The sequence below is a fragment of the Xenopus laevis genome, chromosome 1S (genome assembly GCF_017654675.1).
Source record: "Xenopus laevis strain J_2021 chromosome 1S, Xenopus_laevis_v10.1, whole genome shotgun sequence".
In the NCBI taxonomy this organism is placed as follows: domain Eukaryota; kingdom Metazoa; phylum Chordata; class Amphibia; order Anura; family Pipidae; genus Xenopus; species Xenopus laevis.
In genome coordinates, this window is record NC_054372.1 from 66,103,619 (window position 1) to 66,128,639 (window position 25,021).

The following is a 25,021-nucleotide window of genomic DNA, read 5'->3' on the forward strand; positions in this document are numbered from 1 at the left end:
GTTACAGGTCGTTCTGTTGTTTCTGGTATGTTCTTGTGGTTCTACCTTGCAATTGGATATCATTTTTTTTTTTAATTTTAATTACCTCAATGTTTTATACACAATAAACATTATCAATTGGTTTTGTGATACATCCTAAAAGAAAATATGGATAACCACTAGTTCCTGAAAGGCTCACCAGATGCAATGTGCGGTCCAGGTGCCCTGCCTCAGACTTTCAGTTTAAGGTCATAGCAAACATACAAAATTTTAGTGAGCACTAAAAGATCCAAAAACAGGCAATGTAAAAGAAAAACTTTATATGTAACAAATTCATTACACAACATAGCATTATAAGTTACATTATGGTATATTAACCCAGTTAATGGATATATTATGGGAAATTGGTCTGGCATCAATTAGAATATGGTCATTAGCTGAGGAAACTAGTAACATACAAAAAAATAAACATAAATAAAAATACAGGAAATGCACATTCTAATTATGGATGCACCAAATCCACAATTTTGGAATTGGCAGAACCCCGGAATCCTTCACGAAAGATTCGGCTGAATACCGAACCAAATCCCAATTTGCTTATGCAAATTAGGGATGGGAAGGGAAAACATTTTTTACTTCCTTGTGTTGTAACAAAAAGTCATGCGATTTCCCTCCCCGCCACTAATTTCCATATGCAAATTAGGATTCAGATTCAAGTCGGCTGGGCATAAGGATTCAGCCAAATCTGAATCCTGCTAATAAAGGCTGAATCCTGGCCAAATCCCAAACCGAATCCTGGATTCGGTGCATCGCTAATTCTAATATTGCTAATATACTGTGTAGATATATAAAAATATTTCTACAAAGATTAAGTTAGATGGCATTTAGAATGAGGCCCTATAGAAAAGAAAATGTTGCAAAAGCCTACAGTTCTTACTGATTTTTTTTAAGAGTACTATTCTGGAACTGTATGCTACTTTGCACTTCATAATCTGAATTTAAACTGCTCATGGCCCATATCAAACAAAGTATTTACAAAATTAAGTTTTGCATTCCACTTCTCCACAATGGTTTTAAAAATGATCAAATATTTGAGTAAAGGATAATATAGGAATATGCACTGTATCAGATATTCTGAGATTACTGATCTGGCATGCTTCATTACAGGCATGCTGTGAAATATGTTAAAGCACTGCCTGGAGGTACTGGACCTGATGCTGATAAGATGGTTTACACCATACTTCATTGACATATAATTTAACATTGTTTGTACCTAATAAGGGTGGCCTTGCCTGTTGACAACACAGAACAAATAACAAGGCACACAATAAATTATATAGCACTCAAAAGAAAGGAAGAAATAAAAATAGCGATAAGAAGAAATAATTATAATCCTGCACAAAATGTAATTTTGGAACAGAAAGGCAACTGTAAATTCTTACTTTAAAAGAAGATATAATCAAAACAAGATTACTTAACTAAAAACAACACACAGGGGCACATTTACTATGGGTCGAATATCGAGGGTTAATTAACCCTCGATATTCGACCATCGAAGTAAAATCCTTCAACTTCGAATATCGAAGTCGAAGGATTTACCGCATTTCGAACGATTAAATCCTTCAAATCGAACGATTCAATCTAACGATTTTCCTTCGATCAGAAATTACTTAAAAAGCCTATGGGGAAGGTCCCCATAGGCTAACATTGGTGCTCGGTGGGTTTTAGATGGCGAAGTAGGTGGTTGAAGTTTTTTTAAAAGAGACAGTACTTCGACTATCGAAAGGTCGAACAGTCGAACGATTTTTACTTTGAATCGTTCGATTCGAAGTCGTAGTCGAAGGGCGAAGTAGCCAATTCGATGGATGAAGTAGCCAAAAAAATACTTCGACATTCAAAGTATTTTTCATTTTAATCCTTCACTCGAGCTAAGTAAATGTGCCCCACAGTGTTTATTTTTAAAGTTCTAGTCGATATTTTATGCTAGTTTGTTACCTTTTAGTGGTGTGACATGTGCCTAGACAGAAGTCCACACCACTGTGGAGAGTGTAATATTAACCAAAGTAACTTGGGTTGAAAAAAAGACAAATGTCTACCAGTGGTGTAATTTGGTAGCGTCAGTCCCCCCAACCAAAAAATCTCTATTGCTGCAGCCTAAAGTGGGAACCCTGTGAGGACTGCCACAATCAGGGTGGTGGTAGCTCAAGGGTTCCCCAGCATCAATAGATGCAAATATATGGAAGGAGTGTTTGTGCCTTGTAAAGTGTATATTTGCACTGCTACAGTATATCAATTAGTAAATACAATATAGTACAAGGTAACCACAGCCCTTTAGCAGTAAAGATCTTGTCTTTTCTTAGCTACTGTCAAAATTCTATCTTACTGTTATTTTTTCCATCCTTCTTTACTGTTGTCTCTTCCATTCATTCATTTATTTTTCTCCACTCACTTTTCCTCCTGCTCCATATTTCCCACCTTTACATTCTCCTGGATACTCAAAATCCTTAATCTAACATTGCCAAATCTCTAGCATAGTCTTTAAAGACCACAAATAACTTTGCAGAACAAAAGACTTTTATATGTAACTTTCATATTTATATTTGAAGATAGTGAAAAGGCATCCCAGTAAGTTTAGGGACCCCTCATAATTATATACCTTAATTATTTTGGGATGCCACTAAAAATGAGAATACATGGTCTAGAGTGATATCACGCTTAGGTACCATGTATACTCACATCAGAATCCCTAAGCTTACTGGGATGCCTTTTCATCCCCATTCAAGTGTGCTTATTTATTCTAAAGCTTTACTTTGGGTGTTTGATGAAAGTGAGTCACTGCATCGGATGACCATACCCTAGAGCAGTGATCCTAAACCAGTAGCTCGTGAGCAACATGTTGCTCACCAATCCCTTGGATGTTGATCCCAGTGACCTCAAAGCAGGTGCTTATTTTTGAATTCCAGGTTTGAAGGCAAGTTTTGGTTGAATAAAAACCAGATGTACTGCCAAACAGAGCCTCCTGTAGACTGCCAGTCCACATAGGAGCTACCAAATAGCCAATCACAGCCCTTATTTGGCACCCCACAAACATTTTTCATGCTTTTGTTGCTCCCCAACTTTTAATACATTTGAAAGTTGCATACTGGTGAAAATAGTTGGGGACCTCTGCCCTAGACCTTCCCTTCCCAACTTCCATATTTGTTGTGAGGTTTAGTTTTCCTCTTTGGCTACTAAAACTGATCACATGATAAATGGATGTATTTATCACTTAACACTGTTCTAAACACTGTCTTAAGAGGGCTTTACATAAATGCAGCTAAAAGAAAGCTGCATCTGCATTCCCAATATGTGCATTTGTCTTATTGTTGTAAATAATACAATTATTTAGAACTGTGAAACAAAAGTTAGTACTTCAGTGAATCCAGAACTATTTCACTATGAATTCCTAATAAGACATTCAATAATATAATTTATCTTGGCAATTTGTCTATCTGCTGTATATTTATAACTACAGGTATTCTGTGCACACACTTTGTAGGTCAGGCAGCTGGAATAATCAATATACAGCACATCAATCACTGCTAAATACAATCTTCTGGAAACCTATGTTACTCAGTAGGATATGCAGATTGTATATTCTGCTGTAAGTTATCCATCACATTGCCAGGTGTTTTTACCTACTGGTACTAAAACTGTAAACATTAATGTAAAAATATGCAAGGCATTTCTAGGCAGATAGACTAGCAATGTTCACATATCTACTTAACAAGGACTTGCTTACTAATTAACCAAAACATAGCTAATCGAGTTATTGATAAGCTATGAAAAGATGTGAAGAAATTTGTTAAATATTTTCATTATCTTTCATCTCTTTTTAATGTTGATGGACATGTTGTCAAACAATTTTAATGAAAAAATCAGTGTTATGAAAAAATTATAATAGCTTAATAAAGGGTTTTATCTTTATTACATCTGATAATTCCACAATTCTGTCTTATGGCCGTAAAGCACAACCTAGAAGGCATAGGAGCACTATACTTTCCAAGTTTTTACTGTTGGCTCAAAACATCTCCCTGCCATATAAAGTTGGACACATATTTTATTTATAATTAGAATACAGTAATGTATATACAGTATGTTATACAGAATGTTCGGGACCTAAGGTTTTCTGAATAATGGATCTTTTTGTAATTTGACTCTTCCTACCTAAAGTCTACTAGAAAATCCTGTAAACATTAAGGGGCCGATTCACTAAGCTCGAGTGAAGGATTCGAATTAAAAAAATTCGAATTTCGAAGTATTTTTTGGGTACTTCGACCATCGAATTGGTTAAATTCGTTCGAATTCGAACGAAATCGAACGAATCGAACGAAAAATCGTTCGACTATTCGACCATTCGATAGTCGAAGTACTTCCCCTTTAAAAAAAACTTCGACCCCCTACTTCGGCAGCTAAAAGCTACCGAAGTCAATGTTAGCCTATGGGGAAGGTCCCCATAGGCTTGCCTGTGATTTTTTGATCGAAGGATTTTCCTTCGATCGTTGGATTAAAATCCTTCGAATCGTTCGATTCGAAGGATTTAATCGTTCGATCGAACGGAAAATCCTTCGATCGATCGCAGGATTAGCGCTAAATCCTTCGACTTCGATATTCGAAGTCGAAGGATTTCAATCCGAGGGTCGAATTTCGAAGTATTTTTAACTTCGAAATTCGACCCTTAGTGAATCGGCCCCTAAGTAAATCCTAAAGAAAATTATTTTTAGTAATCTGGATTATTTGGATGAAATGGATTCTAGGGGAGAAAGCCTTTCTGAAATTCAGAGCTTTCTGGATAAGGGGTTTCTACGTAAAGTATCCCACACCTGCCTGGAATATGATAGGGTTTAACTAGCACTAAGTAGATATGTTAAAATCAATTATTTGTTTCAAGTGAATTTAGGTTGATATTCAAGTGAATTTTAGGTGGAAAAGGATAGGACTAGAAAATGCCCTATATTTATGTTTAAAGCCTTAAAAAAAAAATGTCTAGTCACAGTCAAATATATTTCAGCAGCATTTCATTTAAGAGAACAAATTAAAGCTTAAATAATTTCTCTTCTCTTTCTTAACAGAGACTGTGAAAACAATAATTTAAGTCACAGAAGAATTAGAATCAGAGCAAAACAACTAGAAAAATACAGTGTTTTGGAAAAGGCTGTTTGACATTAAAATGGTCCACTGAATAAAAAAGGAAAAACTGAACATTAGTAACAAAAAATTATTTAGGCACATTTATTGCCTAACTAAACAATCATCGAACAGAATTATATGAATTATTTAATATATATTAAAAAATTTATAGTGGTTCTATAGGTATATATGTATACTGTACGTATGCATATTCCAGAGACTTCAGTACCTAGAGCACAGTAATTACAATTTTTATCTGTTATCTGTTTATCTGTTTATCTCCTATTGTTCTGTAGTTTTGGACCCTAACATTGACCATTCTATGCAGGTAAATTTTCAATCTTTCATTTTTTTTAAAAAAAATCTGTGTTCATTAGAGGAAGAAATCAAAGTGAACACAATGAAAGCTGTTCGGAAAATAATTATCTAGTTTTATGCTGTTATTACAGAGCTTATTAATCAAGCAACATTTTTGCCCTTAGATCTGTAGACATACAGATATGTTTGGAATACGAATTATCTATGGCTTTACTAGTTGATTGAGTGACTAGAATCATAGTAGTTGTATAATGTATACATATTCTATGAGTAGTTGTATATTACTGTATAAAATGACATACCATTTTTGCAAAACATTATTTAAATTTGGACACATTATCAGCTTAGATTGTAGTTTGTAGCAGCCAATATTGAGATAATTTCGGACCTTGATAAATAACCCCCTTAAAGTCTCTTTGTCGTTTGTTTCAATCATGAAAAATGTTATTTATTAAGCTAAACAGGGCAAATGGGGAAATGAAAGCACCTCCATGTTTGGTCCTTGTGAGGTAGTTATCAAGATCCCCAAGTACATATTGTAACTAATAACCCCTTTCCTTCTCCCTTTGTTTTGAGTGCTTTGTTAGAAGGTTTGTTAGCAGGAGTCTATTATGATGGTGGGTTATCTGTACACCTTTGTCCAAATTTACTCTTTAACTATATAAGCTCATATTATTTTTTAAAACAATGATATGTGTTTGGTATCAAAAGACACAGGTGCCAGTGATAAGGAAGCATGTTGGGTAGATGGTAAAAATATGAAAATTCCATATTCTCCACACTAATTTACTGTAGAACCAATGAGTTTCTATTCAATTGTTGTAATATCAAGGGAAAGAATTGTTCAAATATATGGATACTGACAATGCTAATTGGAAAACAACGTTTTCAGTTTTTAGAACTAAGTTTTTAATTAATTTTCTCTTCAGATTGTAGCCTCTTAGTTTGAATTTTGCATTGTGAATTAAAATATCTTTTAATAAAAAGTGAAAATACAAGATACTAAATGCATATCGTTATGCTTATATATAGATTATTATATCTCCATGAGAGATTAGATTCTCTAATTTTGCAAGCTGCATATCAACATGGAGTTAATTCAACCAAAATCTTCATTCTTTAACTAAAATATTTCTTTAAATATTTGCATAACTTAGAATTGGATGAAATATTGTCTTTATGTGCAAAAATATTTAATTTTCTGCCAAGAGTATTATATAAAGTAAAATAAAGCTGCATTAAAGTGATACCGACACTAAAAAACTAATCTTCAAAATATTAATGTACAGTACATTTAGGGGCAGATTTATCAAGGGTCGAATTTCGAGGGTTAATGAACCCTCAAATTTGACCCTTGAAGTTAAATCCTTCGAATTCGAATATTGAATTCAAAGGATTTAGTGCAAATACTTCAATCGAACGATCGAATAAAAATCGTTCGATCGAACGATAAAATCCTTTGAATCTAACGATTCGAATGATTTGAATGATTTTAAGCTATTGATCGAAGGATTTTTATTCGATCAAAAAAAGCTTAGAAAAGTGCTGGGGAAGGTCCCCATAGGCTAACATTACAGCTCAGTAAGTTTAAAGTGGCGAAGTATGAAGTCAAAGTACTTTTTAAAGAGTACTTCGACTATCGAATGGTCAAACGATTTTTACTTCGAATCGTTCGAATCACTCGATTCGATTGAATTCTATATAATTAGACCCATTCGATGGTCGAAGAACCAAAAAAATACTTCGAAATTCTAATTTTTTTTCATTCGAATACTTCACTCGAGCTTAGTAAATCTGCCCCTTAAAATTTCCCATAGGTCATGTTCAAACTTTTATGGCAAAATTCTAAACCTCATGATATGACAATGTTACGATAGTTGTAAAAAAATTTTAATTTCTGGTGTCAGTATGTCTTTAATTATCCCCATGCCTTACCTTTCCAGAGTACTAAGTCTCTGTACCACTAATGAACATCAATTTCCCTTGCTTAATGTGTAATAATACAAACAACATGACCTTTTGAAAAGTACAAGTATGGGATCTGTTAACCAGTATGCTCAGAATTACAGGATGGCCATTATTGATGTGCAGGTCGAGAAAAACTCGACTCACACCTGACCCTAACCTATTCATATACCTGTGCATGCCCTGCCCCGCTGTGATGTAATGGAAGAGGCACACCGTCACATACGTTTATAAAAAGGAGCACTTCCTATGGAACTGGGGCACTAGCAGGTGTGTAAACAAGCTGGGCAACCCTCAAGCTTCAGGCCGCGGTCACATCATTAATGGCCATCTCCATCGACTCCATTTTTAACAAATAGTTAAAATTTTTACAAATTTTTACAAATTTTTTCCTTCTGTAACATTAAAGCAGTCCTTATTGGAGGCAAACCTATTCCATTGGGTTTATTTATTCTTGAAAAGGTTTTCTTGGTAGATTGAAGTCATGGAGAACCAAATTCTGGAAAGATTTCGAGCATTCTGAATAACAGGTCCCATACTTTTAATAATGGACAATAAAACCATAAGTATATCACATACTATATGTAAGACTGTGGGAGAAAAACCTTTATGAGCCTAAAGTTTTTATGTATCATATGCCCTATATACTACTTAGGTCCCATACTTATAATAATGGACAATAAAACCATAAGTATATCACATACTGTATGTAAAACCGTGGGAGAAAAACCTTGATGAGCCTAAAGTTTATATGCCCTTAAACTAGACATGCACTTTAGTTCATAATTTATTTACTTTTTGCTCCAGCAAGCACATATTTAATTTCTACCATAGATGAAAATGAAAAAACCATAGTATCATCAAAATGTTAGATGTTTTAGATCACTCGGATTTGTAGTGAAGTAATTGAAGGCATACTGTACATCTCATAAACACATTTCATTAACTCAAACCTATAATTGGCTACATCCCTTCTTACACTCTACTGTACATTAAGGGGCCAATTCATTAACTTCGAGTGAAGGAAGAGAAGAAAAAAAACCTTCGAATTTCGACCTTCGACTACGACTTCGACTTCGAATTGAAGGATTCGAACTAAAAATCGTTTCACTATTCGACCATTCGATAGTCAAAGTACTGTCTCTTTAAGAAAAAACTTCGACCCTCTAGTTCGCCACCTAAAAGCTGCCGAACCCAATGTTAGCCTATGGGGAAGGTCCCCATAGGCTTGGCTAAGTTTTTTTGGTCGAAGGATAATCCTTCGATCGTTGGATTAAAATCCTTCGAATCGTTCGAGTCGAAGGATTTAATAGTTCGATCAAACGATTATTCTTTCGATCGCAGTATTTGCGCAAAATCCGAGGGTTAATTAACCCTCGATATTCGACCCTTGATGAATTTGCCCCTAAACATATTTAAACATTGTTTTCTATTGCTTGAACTTCTTCTTCTTCCCAGTAACCTGAACATCCTCATTTTACAACCTTCAGAGAAAAGATGTGGCTATCAGGACTAATCTGATTGTTTAGCTGCCAGGCAAGCAATCAGGCTTCTGCATACCTATCTATAGAGAATTGTATTAATGGCTTATGCTGGATCCTGGATGTGACCTTGCCTGAAGGGATTTTCTAACCAACTGAAACATTTTCAACCAAATATCCATCTGGCTTTCCATGAGGCAGGCCCAATACAAGTCTAATAAGCTGCCAACCCAATATGAAGGCTCATATAAAGCCATAAGAGACACTTTTCAGTGATCATTGTATGGCACACTTTTCCTCTTTGTCTAGGCAAATAAAAACTTCTGAAAATGTATTAAATAATACAAGGTGTATTTATATATTTTTAGCCCTATGAAGAATATAAGTATTGATTTTTATTAAGTTATCTTAATGGAGTTCTTTTGTAAGAGGTTGTTGTAGCCTGTTATAAAATCAATATGGTATGATTCATAAAAACATCATTGTAGCAATGTTAATGTGTCAGGTAAGACAGTTCAAAAGAGTGTTCATACCAATCTTTTTGAACACATACTGGGAAATGTTGGAAGCTTCTCCCTACTCTTACCTAGTTTTGTGGCAGGCTGTAATTATTTCTTATATGCTTGTTGGTATGGCTATGGTACAATAAATATAGTTTTCTGTCTCTTTATGAAGAAAATGTTTATTTATGTTGTGCAGTGCATCTGTAATTACAGAGTGTTATACATGGTCCCCTAGTGGCAACCACAGAAATTTATATCAGGGGCCCACTCTCACATTAAGGGGCCGATTCACTAAGCTCGAGTGAAGGATTCGAATGAAAAAAATTCGAATTTCGAAGTATTTTTTGGGTACTTCGACCATCGAATTGGTTAAATTCGTTCGAATACGAACGAAATCGAACGAATCGAACGAAAAATCGTTCGACTATTCGACCATTCGATAGTCGAAGTACTTTCCCTTTAAAAAAAACTTCGACCCCCTACTTCGGCAGATAAAACCTACCGAAGTCAATGTTAGCCTATGGGGAAGGTCCCCATAGGCTTGCTAAACTTTTTTTGATCGAAGGATTTTCCTTCGATCGTTGGATTAAAATCCTTCGAATCGTTCGATTCGAAGGATTTAATCGTTCGAACGAACGAACGTTTAGCGCTAAATCCTTCGACTTCGATATTCGAAGTCGAAGGATTTCAATTCGAGGGTCGAATTTCGAAGTATTTTTAACTTCGAAATTCGACCCTTAGTGAATCTGCCCCTTAGAGTAATAGGTGATAAATGATATCGGTGTTATATAGGCTTATGGTGCAAATAAGAAATGACTGTGCCCACTTGAAGATTCTCTGGTAAACCAGTCTATCAACCATATAAACCAACCTGTATGCAAGCAGTTCTAATGTGCAGAATGCAGTGAATTTTCACCAGAGAATGTGAGAATAAGTCCTATGGCACATGAAGTGGGTTTTTCCCATCACATTTCTTTGGTGTGGAAACAAAATGATCCAAATCACTCCTGCCACCTCCTATTGAGCTGAACGGAAAATATCTGAAAATCTCCATTGCTAGCATTTTCACACATGTCCCATTTGTGGCAGGGTATATTTTAGCAATACTGCACAAAATGTACTGTATCAGGCATTCTTCTCAAAATTTGAATTGTGGTTTTTGCTCCATGGTTAATAACGGTTAATGCTTTCTTGAAATTATTTAATAATTGTATGTGTAACAACTATTACTAATCCTAAACAGCTTACACTGCACACACTGTGCCCATACAAGATAAATTATGCATATATCTAAGAATTTGAATAATAAAATTGTTATATTAACTTTACTATTTACTTTAAATGTTTGTTACTGCTACAAATCACAGCATCGTAGCACAAGCAGAGGGGTAGTTCTTGATTTTCTTGCTTTGGGTTTCCTATTATATAAACTAGCTAAACTAGAAGTACATGGCCTCCTTCTATGTTATATATATATATATATATATATATATATATATATATATATATATATATATATATATATATATATATATATATATATATATATATATATATATGTAATAACATTTTTATAGCACAGTACTGACTGCTTGTAATGAATCAGACATTGTAGCTAGAGGGTTTATTCTAATGCTGAAAAGCTCTATGCAATTCACAAGTGAGGGTCTGCAAGTGACTTTCCACAATGTTTCAGAGAAACTGAAAAGACTACAGTTCAGCTTCTACTGATTTATAGTTGCCTGGCAATAATTCTAATCAATGCAATAGTTTTAGTGCATATCCATTATGATTTAGGACAGGTATTTAACACCTGTTGAACATATATATTGCTAAGCATGTGACATGTAAGTATTAACTGTACAGTTTTGATTCTTGTAAGCAGGTAAGATAACAGCAGGGTCTATAATGGAGATAGATTAGTCTCATGCAGTTTATACTGTAAATAAATAAGGAATACACAAGACAAATGGGTGAACAGAAAAAGGCACACTTGCAAACATGAACCTTCATATGATCTGTGTATAAAGTAGAGATGCGCCGATTCCACTATTTTTGGATTCAGCCAAATCCTGAACCAAATTTGGCCAAAATATCGAACCAAATTTGGCCAAAATATAGAACAAAATATGAATCCTAATTGTGTATGCAAATTAGGAAAACAAGGAGTGAAAGAGAACATTTTCTACAAAGTAGGGGGTCGAAGTTGTTTTTTTAAAGAGACAGTACTTCGACTATCGAATGGTCGAATAGTCGAACGTTTTTTTAGTTTGAATCGTTCGTTTCGTAGTCGAAGTCGTAGTAGATTGTCGAAGTAGCCAATTCGATGGTCGTAGTAGCCAAAAAAAACGTTCGAAAGTCAAAGTATTTTTTATTCTAATCCTTCACTCGAGATAAGTGAATGTGCCCCTTAAAGTTTAGTGAGTAAGTAAGTTTGGTGAAATTTTTAACAGTGAATGGCAGCTGCAATCAAGAACACTCAATATCGATTGAAGACTCCATATTGTAAGCACTGAATAAACTTTGTTTCTATTGAATGAGCTTTATGATGCTGTTTTTGTTACACCAGTTGCAATTTTTTAGAATTTACATTTTTTTTAATTTTAATTTTATTTACATTAACAGAACATCAGTTCCAACCATGTGATAAGCGGGTTATCAAATGTATAAGACAGGATTTTACCTTTAAAATATTTTCTTACTCTCACTATCCTGAGGAGGAGTCACAGTCAGAACCTTTAAAGAACCAAAGGGAAGAGGTAGCCGTAATCAGTTATTTTTTTGTAACATAAAATTTTTATTCATTGAAATTACAGGCATAGTACAAGAAAACATATTCAAATATGTGCACTCTTGCAGCATAACAAAGTCATTATAGCATCGTCCACAATCAGTAACTACTTTCCCAGCCTATTCTCATGCCCTATTACTGATGTAGTAACATATAATATCAATATATAAGACATAGCATATTTGAAATCATAGATGCTCCAGTGCCTGTTTTAATGAAAAAATAGAGAAGAAAATAATAATAAAAAAAAACAAGAACAGGTTAACCAAACAAAAAGGGTTAGACTCTAGTATCTGTAATGCATCAAGAAGAACAAGGCCCATACAGGATCAAAAGATAAACCCCAAGTTCTAATCATGCCTAGCGACTTCCAGCATTTATCCCCTTAACTAATGTGGACATTCTTGATGTCGAAGTTCCCAAGGAGACCAGACCTTCAGAAACTGGGGGACCTTATTTCCCACAAAGGTAATAGAATGTTCAAATTTCTTATTACTTTCAATCCGTTCATATATTTCTGACCAGGATGGAAGAACAGCTGATTTCCATTTAGATGATATAGATATGCAGACGACCGTTAGGATATGATTAAATAGTTTCTGCATATGTTTAGGTTGTCCATCAAAAGGTTTACCTAAGAGGAAGGTCAGACTATCCAGCTGAATGCTATCATGTGCCAATCGTTCCAATAGCTTTTGTACTTCCTTCCATAAAGGCTGTACTTGTGGGCATTCCCAAAATATATGATAGAGTGTCCCTACCATATTACAGCCTCTCCAACACCATTGTGAAGTGGTGAGAACAATTTTATGCAATCTAGAGGGAGTAAGATACCAAAACATGAGTAGCTTCTATATATTCTGCTTTTAGCATTAAGCCAGATGTCCGACCAATGCTCTATCGGGAGCTCATGACCCAAAATAGTTTCCCATTTTTTCATATAGTTATATTTATGTCCAGACATGACTAAAGGATCGTTTAGCACTTTATAAATCTTTGAAATCAACCCTTTCTGAGGCAAACCTTGTATCGCTATACGTTCAAATGCTGTGGGGAGCTGCTCTTTAAAAGCTCTAAGAAAGGGATCTATAAAATGTCTCAAGTACCACGGTATAAGGGTATCCGTAGTTTTAGCTGTCAATTGATCTAACGTGAGCATTACTGTGAAAGAGGGGCTAATCGCGTCAAAAATTTTAAATAAGGAAAATGGTTCGCGAAATTGACGTGTCAAACTCGGGATTGCCGTCCCTGGATAATAAGGGGAAGATAGTTTGAATTTGACCTTCAATTTTTTCCATAGGTCCAATGTGAACCTCGTAGTTTTTAGCATTGGAATTTTAGGTAAGGTTATATCCGGTGTAGGCCAAAACCAAGCGTTGGGATGGTATGGAAAAAACTGTATCCTCTCTATATATGCCCACTGAGAGTTAGGGGCCCATAGGGACCATGTTAGTACTTGCCTTAGTTGAGCTACTTCATAGTATTGACTCTGTACAGGAACTCCCAGCCCACCTTGAGCGGTGGGAGCAGTTAACGTTTGTTTATTAATTCTATGTCCTTTACATCCCCATATAAAATTATAAATTACTGCCTGCAGTTCCTTAAAGAATTTTGGGGGAATTGGCACCGGAAGTGTCTCAAATAAATACAAACATTTTGGAAGAACATTCATTTTTATAGACCCAATTTTACCGAACCACGATATAGAATGATCGCTCCACTTGGCTAAAGTAGTTTTAATTTTTTGGGCTAAGGGGATAAAATTTTGCTTACATAGACCCTCATAAGTTGAGGTGATCTTGGTGCCTAAATAGGTAATATAATCCATTTTCCAATCACATTTATATTGTGAGCGTAAAATTGCTATCGTGGAAGTTGATAGTAATATTGGGAGGGCTTCCGTTTTGGACATATTCAGCTTATAACCAGACAGCCTACCATTTTGGTCTAGCAAATCGTGGAGTGCCGGGAGAGAGGAGAGGTTAATGTTAGGATCACATCATCTGCATAGAGCGCTATTTTGCTCTGAAATGGACCCACTTCTACACCCTTTATATTTAAATCATTCCTAATGTTAGCTGCTAATGGTTCTATGCTTAATGCATACAACAAGGGGGAGAGCGGACAGCCTTGCCTTGTCCCATTTGTGATCATTATCGGTGATTGTTGTCGAGCAGGCATCTTCAAATATCTATTATTATCTAATACGGTGCAATAGTTATCCTTGCAATATCATTCTTCATATTGTTTTAGCTGAGTTAGAAGAGTGTGTAGTTGTTGCATCCTAGCTCTTTTCTTAGCTGTTGTTATAGCAATAATATTCCCTCTTATTGATACCTTATAGGCCTCCCATAATGTGGACATATCCTGCACTGAACCAATGTTAATCTGAAAAAACTCTGTTCAATAGAACGAAACGAGTCTATATCATTGAGTAGTGTTTCACTAAGTCTCCAGTGAGACATTTTTTGAGGAGAATCCATCAAATCTAGTGTAAGCTGTATAGGCGCGTGATCTGACCAGGTTATTGGTAGAATATCTGCAGCATAAGGGATTCTAAGAAACGATTGAGACAGCAAAAAATAGTCCAACCGTGAATGCACTTTATAAACATTAGAATAAAAGGTGTACTGTCTTCCCATCGGATGGACTATCCGCCAGAAGTCGTATAATGGAACTTGGTTCATAAATTGTCTAAGTTCTTTGGAAAGTGAGCGAGATTATGGATCAAGGGATGGGTGTGATCTATCTTCCAATTGTATCAGGGGGATATTAAAGTCGCCTCCCAAAATTGTATAAGCTACCTGAAAAGAGGAAAGTTTGTTACATAGTTTACGAAAAAATGTAACCTGTCCCTCATTGGGGGCATATACATTCACCACCAGCAAAGAAATATCCCCCAAAGTACCTAGTATCTAGTATAAGATAGTGGCCACTTGGATCACTTATAGTTCACAAAACTTGCAAAGGGTGAATAAGTGTTACTACTCCTGCCTTTTTTTGGGTAGCTGAGGCATAGTAAGCAGTAGGATACATCTTAGAATATATTTTATGAGGGCTAAGCCGTGAGAAGTGGGTTTCCTGTAACAGTGCTATATCTGTTTTCTGGTTCTTGAGTTCTTTTAGAACCAGAAAGCACTTTGTTATGGAATTTAAGCCTTTACAATTCAAAGAAATGATATTCACCATAATAGATAGAGTCAAAAACAGCTAACATAGTGTTAAATCCATTCAGTGAAAACCCTCTAGTATTTTGACCAAGGGCCCAGTGATGATGCATTAAAATCATATTAATATCCCTTAACGTAGTGAGTCTAACCGTAGAAAGTGTCTTCCATGAAAACATTATAAACATAAATCATAATCAACAAGAAGAAAAAAAATAAAAAGATAACCTATAAATGCTGAAGATATCAAAATACCTGAACCAGCAAAATAGTATAGGGAGAGAGTGTGTAAAGTTCAGTATAGTCAGTAACCGAACTATATGGGAGCTCACAAAGCTTCCAGCGGGGAGAAGGAAGCCAAGTATCCGCCAGAAGGTGGTACTTCAGCAGTAAATTCAGTATCGACTTCCAGGAGGAGAAGAGACAAAGGATCCATAAAAAATGCGGAATCACATAAACGTTAGATGTATGGGAATTTACTTTACCAAAAACCTCTAGCCAGATGTCCAGTTCATTCCCTGGCAAGTGACCTCGTGCTCGGTGAGGAAGATAAGGTTAGTCGTTGTTGTGGAGAAGATCCAGGAACCTGTCGCCATTGTGGTTGCAATTGAGGCGGCGGTGATGGCAGTCGAGATGGGCTTCGCTGCTGTAAGTGCTTTAGCCCAAGTGCTTCAAGGAACTGTCGTTGTCTGTCCAAATTCTGGAGTATGTAGGTTTGTCCTTTATGTTGTGCAAAAAGCTTAAATGGGTATCCCCAGCGGTAGGCTATTTTATGATCTCTCAAGATCTGAGTGGTCGGTTTCAGTTCTCGCCGCTTGGTGAGGGTAATAGGAGAGAGATCTGTAAAGATCTGTAATTTATGATTGCGGTATTCCAAAATCGGTAAAGACTGTGTCTGTATCAGGACAGCCTCCCTCTGCTCAAAGTAGTGGAAACAAACAACAATGTCTCTTGAAGGTTTATCAAGTGGGCGTTTAAGGCCTAAAGATCGATGAGCCCTGTCAAATTGCCAGGCATCCAGGCCTACAGTAGGACAAATTCCATTAAAGAGTCCCTTCAGATATTGCCTAATTTCTGGCTGAAGGATTTCCTCTGGGACTCCCCTAATACGCAAATTCTGCCATCTTGATCTATTCTCTAGGTCCTCACATAAGTTTTTTGACTGCATAATTTCTTCCTTAAGCGCCCCATTCTCATCCTCCAAACTGACAAATCTTTGGGCCAGGTCATCTATAACATATTCCAGTTTGTCTGTGCGCTCTCCTATTTCCCTTATTTCTGTATACATCTTCTTTAACAGCAGTAGCTACTGCGTCTGAAACTGTCTTCGTAAGGGTGCTAGTAAGATTTTGTTGAAGCTGCGCTAACTGCGTAGTTAGCGCATGCATCGTCACCAAAGTTTCCTCTGGCCGACCCACAACAGCAGATGAGACCTTTTTAGATAAATCTGACCTGCTTCCGTGCGGTTGAAGATCCTGGGCCACTACGAAGCGAGTCTGGGGAGGATGTAGGCATATCCGGGTCTGTTGTGTGCTCTGGTATTGATTCGCCATCTTGGACATGCGGTCCTTAGCAGATTTCTGCAGGTACGGCGAAATGGTAACCCGTTGTTCTTTCGGCTCTCTCTTGCTCATCATTGTGGTCACGATGTAGTCCGCTGTTAATTACCTCCCAAATTACTTTCTTCTGCTAATGTTCTGGGAGAGTTTTCTCCTTTGTCTCACGGAGCTCCTGTAGTTAGCATCCGCACTCTGTCATGGCTAGACACGCCCCCGCCGTAATCAGTTTTGTACCAAAAATTTGGTAACACTGTACATTGTCTGTAGTCCGCTGTATGGTGAGTAATCGTCAGGGCTAGGTTGGAACCACTTTTATGTGGAAGGGGGAGGGGATGCCAGGGGAGCAAGGACAGATATTACAGGCTAAGGGAAATTCAGCATCAAGAAAGAAAGAGTATACAGCATCAAATAAGCCATAACTTCATTGTGGTGTAATTTTATTATTCTTTGCAAATTTTGAAATAAGCTTTTTGTTCTGACATTTTCAGTTTTAACTGAACATGTTATGGATTGCTAGGGTTCCACCTACCTTTAGCAACCAGGAAATTATTTTAATGGCAGACTGTGGGATTGAACAAAAGAGGTCTAAAAAGAAATATATATTGATAATTATAGAATGTAGCTTTAGAAATAAATCAATTTGGTTTCAGGTTGCCAGAGTAAGTGTGTGTATAGTAAATAAATGTTAATAACAAGCCTATTTTTAAATATAAGGTATAGGAAAACACAGTGTACAGTAGGTCTAATAGATTTACAGCAGTAGAAATGCATTTTTCCAAACCTTTCTCTTTGGGTTTCATAAATTATATTTGGCCAATAAATGTTAGATTTTTGTAAAATACCATGTATTATAAGGAATGTTCTGTCATATGGACACCTGGGACTGATAAAGCACCCGTTTTTATCCATGGCATCGGTTTTCAACACTGTAACTGTCAGCATTCTCATATTATTTTAGAAAGCATGAAATGACTACTCTGTTTATCTCTAGGATCATTTCCCATTATTTTGTTAGCAGTCTGCTCTGCTCACAAGCTCATCTATTATATGCTACAGTGTAAGGAAAGAACAGAAAAACAACTCTTTTTTTGTTAGACATGTAATTAAGTCCTAACAGGCATAATGGTATCAGTGTGAGCTCTCCTAGAAATTAAATTGCACACATTTCGATGTGGATAAGATGTTTCCTGCAATACCAAAAAACTGCTTTGCTAAATGTGTGGCAAGAAAATGTGTGATTCAGAAATACCCAAAAGGCATTGTCTTGTATCACTCCAAAGATACAGTACAAATCAGCAAGCAAAACCAAAGATTACTTTAAAAGTATAATCAGTTTTACTCCACTAATGTAGAAGGTCTTCTCTCTAAGATACAGTAAATTAAAGATCTATGCGATACAGAGAAAATGCCTTAACCCAATGCATAATTAGAGCTTCAGTTTAGTTTATTCAAGAACATGGGATCTGCCATATTGTCCATCTTGCACTTTCCATTGACAGCAGGAGTATTTATCAAAGGATGAACTTCCACATTCACCCATTGATAAATACTCTTTTAAAAATCCCATAGAAATGAATGGAGAGTGAAAGTCCCCCACTCTCCATTCATTGCTTTTGGATTTCATTGCTTTTGGTGTATTTATCTAAGGATGAACTTCCACTTTCACCCATTGATGTAAGCCTCTTTTAAAAATCCCATAGAAATGAATGGAGAGTGGCGGAATTTTACGCTAGAGGACTGTGGCGATCTCTAACTTCACTTTTTTTTATATACCCCAATGTGTTGTCAGATTTGCAGAGATAGACTAGGTGTTATTTATCAAAGTCCGAAATTATCTCATTATTTCTATTAAAATAGTCTGACCAACTCCGCAATTGACCATTGGACCTTATTTATCAAAGAAAAAGCTTGCTAAAATTGGTTCAGGCAAAAAAAAAAAATTGTATTTTCTCGCCAAAAGTCAAATTTTCCCAACAAAAAGTTAGATTTTCCCACTAAAATCTGACTTTTGGTGACAAAATTTGGAAAAATATGATTTTTGACTGAAACTCAGTGTGGACCATGAAATTAAAATGGGACCTTTGCTATTGACTTCAACAGGACCCCAACAGCTTGGAGATGGCGGATTTTCGGATCCAGATTTTTTTTAGCCTCGGGGTATAATAAATTCCAGGGGAAAAAAAGATTTTTAATTTTTTGGTCAAAAATCCTGATTTTTGTATTCGAATTTGATATATAACCCGCTTATTGTTCACAAATGAAGATATACCTATACAAAGCTGTCTACTAAGGGAAAACACCAAAAATAATCTTAACACACATACAGTATAGATAACAATAATATAACACTAACTACTACCATGAAAATGCTGCACTATACAAATCCCTCCAAGGTCAATGGCACACAACAAGGTTTCAGGCAATTTGCTCTCTAGCTTAGTACTTTGCTTTGTGTTAGCAGGACAGAATGGATGGCTATTTGTTCCTACATATTTAAAAATTTGAAAGAAAAGGAACATCAATGTTGTGGTATATCTGATCATCATTATATACAACTAGTTATTACTGGTTTGGGCAAACGATAATGCTTTCAACCTCATATCCATGCTGAGCATTCATTATCCTCTGCCACATGCTGTTTTTTCATAAAGTCATCACTGCATAACATTTTAATTAAACCTATTGATGTATCTTTCTGCATTGCTTAGCATTAGACAATCACAGAATAATCTTAGATAAACTATTGTAACATAATTTACTTATATGAAAGTATAACATTTCCTGAAAGGGACACATGCTAAATAAATGCAGAGCTCTAATTTTACGTTTCATCCATGAATGCCTTGAGATTATGAACAAATTAGAAATATCTTCATTTAAATAAGTAGATACTGTAAGTGAGTCAGCGGGTAAACATACTGACAATGTAGCACTCAGCAGTGATTGCACTGAAATCAGTTGGAATTTTACCTTGCGAATACCTCTTCCAAGCTCTTCACCATAGTTTGTTCCCAAAATTTCAAAATGTATATTTGGATTTTCACCATCATCATCAAAGTCAAATACACCAGTCAGGCCACTTACACCTCCCTGAAACAAAGGAAAATGAGATATGCATAAAATGTTAAACTTGAAGTAAACTTGGGTTAAACCATCACAGGGTAACACAACATATACTTATTTATATCAATGGGCTTATAAACTGTTCAATTTTACAGATTTTTCATAGAAAATAAATGGATAGTGACTACTGTATTTGGAATTTCTAGATTGTTGGGTATCTCCCTCACATCAGGAGTTTCCCTCACATCAGGGGGTAAATTTACTAAGGGCCGAAGTGAATTCAAAGTGAATTTTGTAATTCAAAAACTTCGAATTTCGAAGTAATTTCAACCGTTCGAAAATCAAAGTACTGTCTCTTTAAAAAACTTCGACCAACACTTCACCACCTTAAACCTGCCGAATTGCTATGTTAGCCTATGGGGACCTCCTAGAACCTATAGCCAGTATTTGGCTAAGTTTTAGAAGTCGAATGATTAAATAGTTCGATTCGAAGTACAATCGTACGATCGTAGTACGATCGTACAATCTTAAAAATCCTTCAACTTCGAATTCGAATGTCGGACTAGCCTATTCGATGGTCGAATTTCAAAGTATTTTTCACTTCGAAATTCGACCCCCTTGATAAATCTGCCCCCAGGAGTTTCCCTCCAAACTTGAGTTTAGGGGAACACATAAATAATACTTGAAGCTGAATCTTGTCACTACAGTACCAATAAACAAATTGTTTTAAATGAAAATTGCAGATGGTCTGTATATTTTACCTTTATTTATTCAGTCTTGCGGTTTTCCACTTTGGAAATCAAATCTAGTTGCTATGGTTCTACATTCCTTAGCAACTGGACAGTGACTGATTGAAAGGAAAACTAGTAGAAGGATTGTTCACTGAGGTGGGCACAATGGAGGATTTCATTTAACAGAGACCTGATACAGTACAGATGCCATATAGAAACCTGCAGGAGTAGTGTAAAGGCAAGGACATTGCCACTTGTGAAGAAAAAAATATATATGCATACATATATATTCTGCCAATATTCAAAGAGAAGTAAACATTATTCCTAATGGTTTGCAGGGTGGGAATAAAATATGCAAATAGATGGCTAATTCTAAGACATTACAAAAGCCATGAGAAAGACCCATGGTCTTTGACACTACTATACATAAGACAACCATCATACACCTTTGCTGTTAAAAAGAACTGTTTTGAGAATTATCAGGGGGAGAGGGATTCTACTAGATACTTTTATTCAGCTTTCAACTTTTATTGTCCTTGAAAGTACAAAGGTGCTGATTGCAGTGATTGTCAGTTATGTCAAGGTAAATCTCTATTCATCCTCAAAGACCAATTATTCTTTGGATGCATTAGCTTCACTTACACGGATAGATTCCATTGTTCTATTCATTGCTTTAAGCCTCTCAATTTTATGTACTTCCTCATGTGTGAACAATTATTAAAATAGGTAATGGAAAAAAAAAAACACATTGAAAGCAACAGATTTGTGCTTTTAGAATAAACTATTGGGGCAGATTTATCAAGGGTCGAATTTCGAAGTAAAAAAATACTTCTAATTTCGACCATCGAATTAAAATACTTCGAATTCGAATATCGAATTCAAGCTTTTTTCATCAAATTTGTGTATTCTGTGGTTGAAGTAAAATCGTTAGATTGAACAATTAAATTCTTCGAATCGAACGATTGTAACGTATGATCGAACGATTTTACTTCGACTTCAAAAAACTTACAAAAATGCTGTAGAAGGTCCCCATAGGCTAACATAGCACTTCGGCAGGTTTAATTTGGCTAAGTATTGAAGTCTAAGTTTTTTGAAAGAGATAGTACTTCGATTATCGAATGGTCGAATATTCAAACTATTTTACTTAGAATCGAATTTGAAGTAAATTCGAAGTCGTAGTACCCTATTCAATGGTCGAAGTATCCAAAAAATTAAAAAATTTTTACTTCGAAAATTCCCTTGAACTCACTTCGACCCTTGATAAATCTGCCCGTTCTGCTAAAAGGGCTTTCTACTGTACATGCCCCATAAAAGCTACTTATGTAATATACTTATAATAGCTATGTAGGAAACAGGCTGCCTTGACAAAAAAAAGGCAACTAAATTATTAGAGATTGACACACTATATAAAAAGGTATGTTTTGGCATTTTCAACATTTTTCAGTACATCAGAGTAACATTTGTATGGAAACAGTTTTCTGCACAAATTTAGAAGTTTAGTCCCCACTGGAACAGTCATTCTGCTATTATATTAAAGATTATAAATATATTCCTACCTAAATTTTAACTTTATGCAAAAGGAATTAGGAATATTGTACAGGATCTGTCATATGAAAACCCATTAACCATAAAGCTCATAATCAAGTGTAGGCCAGCTCAAATATTCCACATTTTTAAAACTGTTTCTCTGTATTAATATAAATAAAACAGTACCTTGTATTGATCCTTACTAAGAACTAATTAATACTCACTGGAGGACTAGTGATGGGCGAATTTATTCGGCAGGCGCGAATTCGCGGCGAATTTGCGCGATTCGCGGCAGGCGAATAAATTCGCGAAACGCCCGCGAAAATTCGGCGAAAAAATTCGCCGGTGTCAAAAAATTTTTTTTCGAAAAACAGGCACCGGCGTCCAAAACGGGCGCCGGCGTCGAAAAACCGGGCGCCGGCGTCAAAAACGGGACGCCGGCGCCGTTTCGCAAATTTTTCGGCGCAAATTCGCCCATCACTATGGAGGACAATTAATCCCATTGAGTTTATTCAATTTTTAAATAATTTTTAGTAGATTTAGGGGGTTATTTATCAAGGTGTGATTTTTTTCACGTCTGTTTTGATGCCGAAAACCAGAAAAAGTTGCAGTAAAAAAAGACGTGATTTTTTTTCACGATTTATTATTCCCCGAATCTGTTCCAAGTCTGAATCCAAAAATACTCCATCTAAAACCTGCCCAATTCATGTTAAAGTCAATGGCAGTTGTCCCGTTAACCATTTGAAGATATTTTAACCCTCATGAAAATGTTCAGCGTTTTCAGGGTTTGACACTAGTTTTCAGTGAAAACTCAACCTTTTAGTGGTTTTTTGGGTTTCAATCATTTGAGTTTTTCACACAACAATCAGAAAAAGTAGCAGTTTTTCTCGATCGATCTTTCCCAGTTTTTTTTTATTGAGAAATAAGGGCAAATCGTGGATTCTAGTTTGGCCAGACTTTTTGTATTTAAAAAATTTGAACCCCCCCAATTTTGATAAAAAGTAAAAAAGTAGTATTAAGATCCGGAAAAAACCCCAGGTCCTGAAAATTCAAGAATAACAGTTGCCATAACTGCACTAACTTCTTTCTTTGTATTAGAGATTACTACAAAGTTTGGTATTTTTTTAACTATAAAATTATCTTCCAGTTATGTTCATCTTTAAATGCATTGTCAAATTACTGTATGGTTGCTAGGGATGCAGACTGTAACACCTATGTTTACATGCCAAACCTGAGAGCTGCAGATATTTATCAATAGAAGTGGTCATCTGAAAAGATACTTAAAGTTACATACTGTATCAATGGTAAAGCAAAATTAACACTATATATTAGTTGTCTATATTCTCTGCCATTTCCTTTTACAGTGAAGTACAATGGCATAAATTAAAACATCTTACAAATATGTGAAAAAAACTGCTATTTATTTGCCACAGCAGAGGCATTCTCCATGGTACAGTTTACATTAGAAAACAATATTTTCTTTATTACTAATTCCCCAGATAAAGTCTACGAAGAATGCATCTCCTACAAAAAGCTACATGGACCTAATTAAAATCATTTTACCTTGCACCAGAGACAAGTTTCATGCATTCTCATTTTTAAAATACTACTGCAATAATATCTTCCAGCTGAAACTATTTAGATGGGACAGTGCAGATGTGTGTTAATTAAAAAATAGAGCCAAATTCAGTAGATTTATTGTATATGAAAGGCACCTTACTATTATTACAAATAGAAAGTGTATTTGAATTTGCACTGCCTATTGTAGGTCTGAGGAAAACAGGGTCACTGATATTTTTTGTGCCACAATCTTTCCATTTGTTATTAAATCATTTGTAAAAAATGTGCACCTTATGCTTTGTCAGTGAATCTGTCTCACCCTTCTGATGTTCATTTATGCAAAGAATATTCTGAATTTTTTTAATAAAACAAAATTATTTTTTGGTCTACATAGTATAGACACATAGAAAACACTATGGGGCAAATTCACTAAAGCGCAAAGCGCCTAATGCTATCGCAAATTTGCCAGCGTGATGTAATTTCGTTACTTCGCTAATTTACTAATGGGCGCTGGCGTAAATTCACTAGCGAAGTGGACCTACTCTAACGCTACTTCACACCCTTACGCCAGGCAAAGTTTTGCTATGCTAAGGGACGTAACTACGCCAATTCACTAACTTGAGCATTTTACTGAACGTTACCTCTTGCGCCAGACTTGCCTTCGCCACCTCAGACCAGGCAAAGTGCAATAGATTAGATAGGGATTGTTTCAAAAAAAGTTGAATTTTTTTCTAAAGCTGGCCACAGACGCAAAGATCCGATCGTAAGAATCAACGTACGATCGGACTTTCCCATCTCCTGACCTTCCACTAACCATAAAGATCAAAAGTCTTACCATTCAGATCAAATATAAAGTTGTAAGAACAGATCAGCCGATGTTCTGCCCCTGACAGCAATCGTACGATATTTAAAACTAGTGACAATCTCCCTCTGAAAATCGTACGATAGGCAATACACGCAGAGATATTACCCGCAGCCAACAGAAATTTTCCAAATGTCCAAATATTGTACAAATCCTTGATTTGTACGATCGGATCTTTGCATCTATGGCCAGCTTTAGTTCCAAAAAACGCTGTTGTCTTTTCCTTTTTTAAGGATGATAGGCTGAAAAAGATCGTACATTTTTTGGGGGGTACCCTCCTTCCCACCTACATTTCCTAACATATGGCACCTAAACTATACAGTGGGCACATGTATAGGGCGAAACA

The 25,021-nt window shown here is 35.8% G+C and overlaps 1 protein-coding gene across 2 annotated transcripts in view; it reads right to left on the minus strand.

Annotated features, from left to right (window-relative positions):
• The window catches only part of LOC108704460 (glutamate receptor ionotropic, delta-2-like), a 599,719-nt gene that overhangs the window by 204,346 nt on the left and 370,352 nt on the right, over positions 1 to 25,021 (minus strand). For both annotated transcript variants that reach the window (XM_041579681.1, XM_041579682.1), the window contains exon 8: positions 19,903 to 20,022. In XM_041579681.1, the coding sequence (XP_041435615.1) occupies positions 19,903 to 20,022 (120 nt within the window). The remainder of the gene's footprint in view (positions 1 to 19,902; positions 20,023 to 25,021) is intronic.